The sequence below is a fragment of the Arthrobotrys flagrans genome, assembly GCF_004000055.1.
Source record: "Arthrobotrys flagrans strain CBS H-5679 chromosome Unknown unitig_1, whole genome shotgun sequence".
NCBI classification, from domain to species: domain Eukaryota; kingdom Fungi; phylum Ascomycota; class Orbiliomycetes; order Orbiliales; family Orbiliaceae; genus Arthrobotrys; species Arthrobotrys flagrans.
This window is the reverse complement of record NW_027137556.1, coordinates 2,764,525-2,770,740: the sequence shown is the minus strand read 5'-3', so window position 1 is coordinate 2,770,740 and position 6,216 is coordinate 2,764,525. Positions and strand designations below refer to the sequence as shown.

Sequence of the window (6,216 nt, the reverse complement as noted above, 5' to 3'; positions counted from 1 at the left end):
ATCGTAGGTGTTCTTGATGTCGGTAGAGTAAACAGAAGAAAGATTAGGGCTCGGAAAGACGACGAAACCCAAAGCAAAATATAAGAGCATGTCGGTGGCTGTAAACAAAAAAAAGTAAAGCTTGAACATAAAACGCCTGTATTAAAGAAAAGAAAAACCTTCTAGTCCGTAAAACGCCGGGAAAAGACAATAGTCATCTCCATGAATCAGGTAAGTTTAGAGAAAATTGTGAATACCGTTTTGAACCTCACTTGGGCATATGTATATCGTTCGTGTTAATGCTCAGTGAGAGTAATCCTCGCGGCGGATGGAAGGGGGAAATCCGTGAGTGAGATGTGTCATCCGTAAAAGCAGGTTCGATAGTGGTGGACGAGAGAAAATGATGGAGGCAAACAGAACCCTCAAAAACCCTCTTCGAAGCCGTCATCGAGAATATCTTTCTCACCCTCGTACAAAATCTTTTGGATGGTGATTTCGTGGATCGTACCAGAGTCCCTGCGAACACGCTCGGGCTAAAATACATTGTTAGTCCTGTGACAGAGGCGTACTCTTGAGAGAAACATATAAACTTACAGCTAAGATCCCCTTGCCAGTATAGAAGCCCGCCCTTTCTTCCTCGTCTAGCACATGTTCCAAGCGTTCGTGCCACTTAACTTTCTTGGCCGAACGCGAAACTTGGGGCGGGACATAGCCAAATTCGTCACCAGGCCCCAGGGCAACTCCGGTTTCCTCAAACACTCGTTGTCGCAGCTGGCGGGCCCATTCTGCAGCAGCGCTTTGCGTGTCCCGGGTCGGCGACGGCGGTCGTTGCCGAGTAGTTCGAATGACTTTTCGCTCAAACTTCGCATTCTTATAAATTGCATTCCTTGTCGTATTCCGAGCGGTGACTTTCAAGAGTTCTCGATCAGACAAGCTCTTTGTTTGCGAAACCCGCTTCAGTCGAGTACTGGAGGGTGAACTCGGTAGGTTTTCTATAGCCTTCGGAACGGGGAGTCGAGACCGTCGCTTTGGCTTTTCTGGAGGGGAACCGGCGCCGTCGAATCCTTGGGAGGGTCTCTGGGTGGGTGCAGCCGCGATGCCGTCATCACTTTCATCGGAGCCAACAGCATCACAGTCCTCAAGCAACTGCTCTTCCAGCACATCGTCCAAGATATTGCCGACTGGTTCCTCGGTAGTAGGAGTCATCAGGATCTCCTCTATCCTCAACTCAGATATCTCCTGGGCCGTTGGTTCCTCGGTAGTGGGAGTCATCGGGACTTCCTCTATCCTCAACTCAGATATATCCTGAGATGGGTCGTAATCCGAGACCAAGCGAGCAAGAGGGCTGGCTATCTTGGGTTCTCTTTCGGCGTCGAGTGCGAAGTCCACCGCATTCTTAAGGGGAGAACTTCCGCAAACTGACCTGCTACGGGCTCGTCTCCTTGGACCCGGCGTCGGACGCATCCTGGGCGAGAGCTGGCTCGGGGACCCCACCGGAGTATTGCTATTAATTCGTTAGTGGATAGTTGTGAACGAGAGAATGAACTGGCAACTGACAAGTCTCTTCCTAAGAGCTCCTCACTCCGGAGGGGAGAAGGGTCCCCGCTGAGCGAGATTATCCCGTTCTCCGAAACCCGTCTCTCCCTGACGGGTGTATCTTCCTTCGGCGGCGAGTACTGGGCGGTGATGCAGTATGATTTCAGTGGCGAGCTGAGCTTGGGCTGGTGTTTGAGATGCCCCCATGGCCCCCAGGCGGACCGAGTCTGTATGCATATATATATATATATGGTTAGGAGATCCACGCTCCTAGATCGAGCTGGGAGTACGTACCGGAGTCTGCGGCACGATGGACCCAGCCGCAGATTCTGCTTCATCCGGACTCGCGCCATCTTGGGCAGTGTGGCCAGCATTAATGGCCGCCTGCGACAAGGGCGCGAGCGCTGACGGATTGGCAGGACTGGGCCAAGCACCACCGGCTACACCCCCTCCTCTGGGGTCTCCCCACCCTCCCCCTCTCCCTTCTCCTCCTCCATCACCACCTCCTCCCTCCCCTCCAGAAACGCCACCTCGCTAGTTGTAATGCTCAGGTCGCTATCGCTTAGGTGGTAAACGTGATCCACCCCCCGATACAACCCCCTCTCGCTCCCCGTCAGGGTAAGGTCCTCATCACCCGGGCGAGCATATTGCGCCCCCTGCTCGCCTGACCCCTCGCTCTCAACCTCCCCTGCCTCCTCGTCCATCCCCTTCCCCTCCTCCCCCTCCTCGGCTCCTTCCTCCTCAGCAATTACTGGCTCTTCTAGAGCCTCTACACCTTCCTCGTCAACCTGCTCAGCAGGTTCGATGGTTAGTGGTGTCTGGGCCTGTAGTTCGACAGGCGCAACCGCAGCTTGGGGTGGTGATGGCGGTGGTGGTGGTGGCGTGGTAGGTGCAACCAGAGCTGGGAGCTCTGGTGCGGCGATTGGTCTGGCCTGAGGCGCACGGCCTTGCCGTCGCTTCGGCGCTTGGGTAGTCTCCTGGTCGCTCTGGACCTTCTGGCGCTTTGTGCGTGGCTGATGATCAGCCACGTCGGTAGAGTGCTCGGTAGCCCTCTTATAAGACCGGGTTGGTCTCTTGGAAACTTCGGTATCTGGTTTCTCGGTTTCCTTTTCCTTGGCAAGCGGTGCCTTGCTTCTGGTGGACCTAGTAGGTCTAGAAGCTTCGGCGACGGCAGCTTCGGTAGTAGCCTCAACAAGAGATCCGGTTTCCTGGGAGGAAGCGGTCTTTGCCTTCTTCCTGCTACCCTTTGCGGTCATCTTTCTGGTTGTTGGAACGAACTCGACATCATCGTCATTCTGTTCTTGCCCGGCGGTTGGTCCAACATTGTATTCCTGTGACTGAATAGAAGTAAAACTATTATTTCTGCCTCTGGATGCTCGGGTCGAAGGTGGGACAGGAGCCTTCCTCTTCCTGGTCTGATTCTCCTGGGTTTCAACGGAATGCTGTTGTTCAATAGCTTCGGTTTTTTCTTCTCCAGCTTCATTCTCCTGCGACTGGATAGAAGTGGCACTATTGCTTCTGCTTCTAGACGCTCTTGTTGAAGGTGGGACGGGGACCTTCTTCTTCCTAGTCTGTTTCTTCGTCTTCTCAGTGGATGGCCGTGTTTGTTCAATAGCTTGGTCTACTTCCTCGGCAGCTTCATCCTTAGCCTTAGTTTTTGTAGATCTGGTGGCCCTAGTCCTGGTTGGAGGCGGGGCAGCCTCGACAACTGGTTCGGGTTGTTGTTGGGTAGCAGCTGAGGTAGCAGCTGCTTTGCCTCGTCGGGGTCTGGCAACGGGGACTGTGTGTTGTTTTTGTTGCTGCTCTGGAACATCGGATGCGACAGCTTCGGTGGCTGCGACGGTTCCTCTTGATCTCTGCGATCTTCGAGACGGAAGCTCTTGCTCTGGTAAGGCTCGATTGCCTCTTCTACGAGAAGAGGTAGGATTGACGATAGTACCTGATGGCTCATCGGCCGGGACGGTTTGCTTGCGCTTAGGCGGCATGATGAATGTGAATGTGGGATGTGATGATGTTGTTGGTGATGATTGAGACGAAGCGAAGCCGACTATCACGAGCCGGATGCTGGAATCAGGTGATTAATTAGGAGGAGCAATTGCTTGAAGCGAGTTTGATCGTGATGATGATAAGAATATCGAGCTGATGATGAAGGTCGTGATGGTAGCTTGTGATGAAGATGAAGGTTGATGTGGAGATGAGGACAGTTGTGGAGATGAAGTGGTGAAGGTGGTTGTTGGAAGAGCGGAAGGGATCGAAAAGCCGTTGCAGAGGAACGCGATACAAAATATTGTTGTTGTTTCTGTTTATGCCGATCGGGTTAGCGTTGACCTTGGCAACGCGGCGTCATTGGTTCAAAAAAAAAAAATATGGCAATTCATCCAAATAGGAAATTGAGTGATGGCAAACCCTTTCCTACAACACATGGATTCCACGTGGTTCGAACCCTTCGAGCTCGCGTGGTCAGATGTCCATATCATACAAATCATATTCATTCGTGAAGCCCAGTTGGCGATAAGTTGACTTATGCCATGACCCGAGATGAACGGATTCGAAATCACAATTATCGGATTACGGTTGGAATGTCTGAGTGTTCTACGGTACTCCCCAGAACACTCATTCCCTTTGTTCTTTATTCCCTCATCTATAGACGACAAAGCTAGTATGTGCCTCGGAAAACCCCAGGGTCTGTGCATCGTTCTAGTGACAAGCTTCATCCTAGAAAGTAAGACTAGGATCGATAATATTTGGATTTCAAGCCGAAGATGAAGGACAAAATACATGTCTGCATGTCTGTGTCTTCCAAAGAATTAAGTTCTACTTCTTTTCCTCTTTCAAGATCTGAATCATCCCGGACCGGATTGCCACGAGGCATGAGGCCTTGAACTCAAGCTCGGGCCCACACAATTGGTCAATACATATTCGTCGGTATATACCGTCGACAAATATCTCACGGCAAATGGTTTGGCAAGAGTAATGGGACGGATGCAGGCCCTTGTGGAACATATGTGTAACCATGTCCCGCGAGACAGATGCCTGCATTCACCTTCCCGTGTGAATAATTTTTGTGATTTAATTATCGGATTGTTGAATTCATAAACCACGGCTGTTGGGCAGAAGTGGACCCGAATCTTAACGTTGGATTGAACCTGGACTTGACCCCTTCCGATGTCAATTGATATGTCTCCCCCACGACAGGATTGTTTACTTCTGGCCCCTATACAATGCATCTTTTAAAATTCGTGTTTACGTAGATGGCGCAATGGGCTGTAAAATGTGAACATAGTGCGGCACGATGCGGCATTCGGTGGCGCCTTAATTCTCCTTGAGGTCACAGGCTCTGGATCTCCACATTCGCTAAAACAGGTCCGATACAGCCTTGGTGCCAAAAACCTGCTGCCGAAGCCCCCTCCAAGGAGCTCACACCAACATCTTATAATAATTCTGGAAGGTCTCCTGGTTGTTTTCTAAATGTCGGAGGTATACAGCTTACATCGCAATATCAGATCACATTTTTTCGATCGAATGCTTAGAATATTCTTTTAACTGCAAGTTCCGTCTGCACCACTCTTTCTAGGCAGTCCGGAATCACCCAGACTTACAACACCTACATAGTTTCAAGGTGTACAACTGTTACGCCTTCTGACGGAGTCCTAGCACAATTGCACAAGCGAGCTGCAAAGACATGGCTTTTGATCCATTTGACAGCGGAAAAGCGGTGGGACCATTTCGCAAGAACCTTACGCATTCCGTTACCTCCTGTCCGACGCATAATAAACCCAAATATCGAAATCTAGCTCTTGCAGAAATTGTGTAAGAGGAATTTCCCGAACATGAGAGTTTTTATACGGGGAAAATTTACAAAACTGTGGCTGAACCGACGATATTACTTATTACATAGTAAGACTTCATGCCCACTATTACTCTATATGAGGCTCCGACGGTGGGAGGGGAATAAGACTCCATTTTCAAATATTAGGCTTCACATGTTTGTTTGGTCTATTTTTACTTTTAACAACAAAAAATATCATATGCCTCCGTAATCTCACCAAGACGGCTCGTGAAGCACTCAAACTGACTGCACCCTGCATGAGGGCCAGAATCCCCAACCGGAGCTGTGGTGGACGCGGAGCGGCTCATACCATCAAAGAAAAAGAAGCATCCGGAATTTCCCAACGGCCCAGAAAATACATGTGCTGGCTCGAACTCACCCATGGGTCCCGACCCGAATAAGAGATAGAAGTCCGCTAGTGCTGAGAGGAAATATCAATCATGATCTTCAGATCCTTAATCTTAGGCGTGCTTCCCACCTTCCGCGCCACACTATTGGCCCAAGTCACCGTTGGCGCAGGGAAGACTCTCTAATTTCACGGCGCTAACCTGCTCGAAGCATGAAGCCTCGTAGATCATCACGGCCCACACTCCACAGTGAGGTTTGGCGAACCCGCGAGCATGGATGCTGGTTCTTACACATCCCCATGGGCATTTGCTTGTTTTCGTTGCCTTCAACGACGAATTGGAAGGGTCCGTTTTGCTGCGAGAGAAACATCAATGAGGTCAGTAGCGGTCCAGGTTATCTTCCAGGTTATCTTCCAGGGGTCCGGATCGTTCCCTTGCAAGACTTTTCGAACGCACGTATGTATCTGCCAGGTTTATTAATATTCCTAACGATCCTGCCACTTGAGGTTTCTTTTGAACGGTTCA

The 6,216-nt window shown here is 50.5% G+C and overlaps 1 protein-coding gene across 1 annotated transcript; it reads right to left on the bottom strand.

Annotated features, from left to right (window-relative positions):
- Positions 1 to 401: 401 nt before the first annotated feature.
- Positions 402 to 3,500, bottom strand: DFL_008829 (uncharacterized protein; the record flags this gene model as incomplete). The annotated part of the gene is made up of 5 exons (XM_067638619.1): positions 402 to 512; positions 574 to 1,483; positions 1,537 to 1,742; positions 1,810 to 1,899; positions 1,962 to 3,500. The coding sequence occupies 5 exons, from the start codon at positions 3,498 to 3,500 to the stop codon at positions 402 to 404; spliced, it is 2,856 nt and encodes a 951-aa protein (XP_067486490.1).
- Positions 3,501 to 6,216: the final 2,716 nt, after the last annotated feature.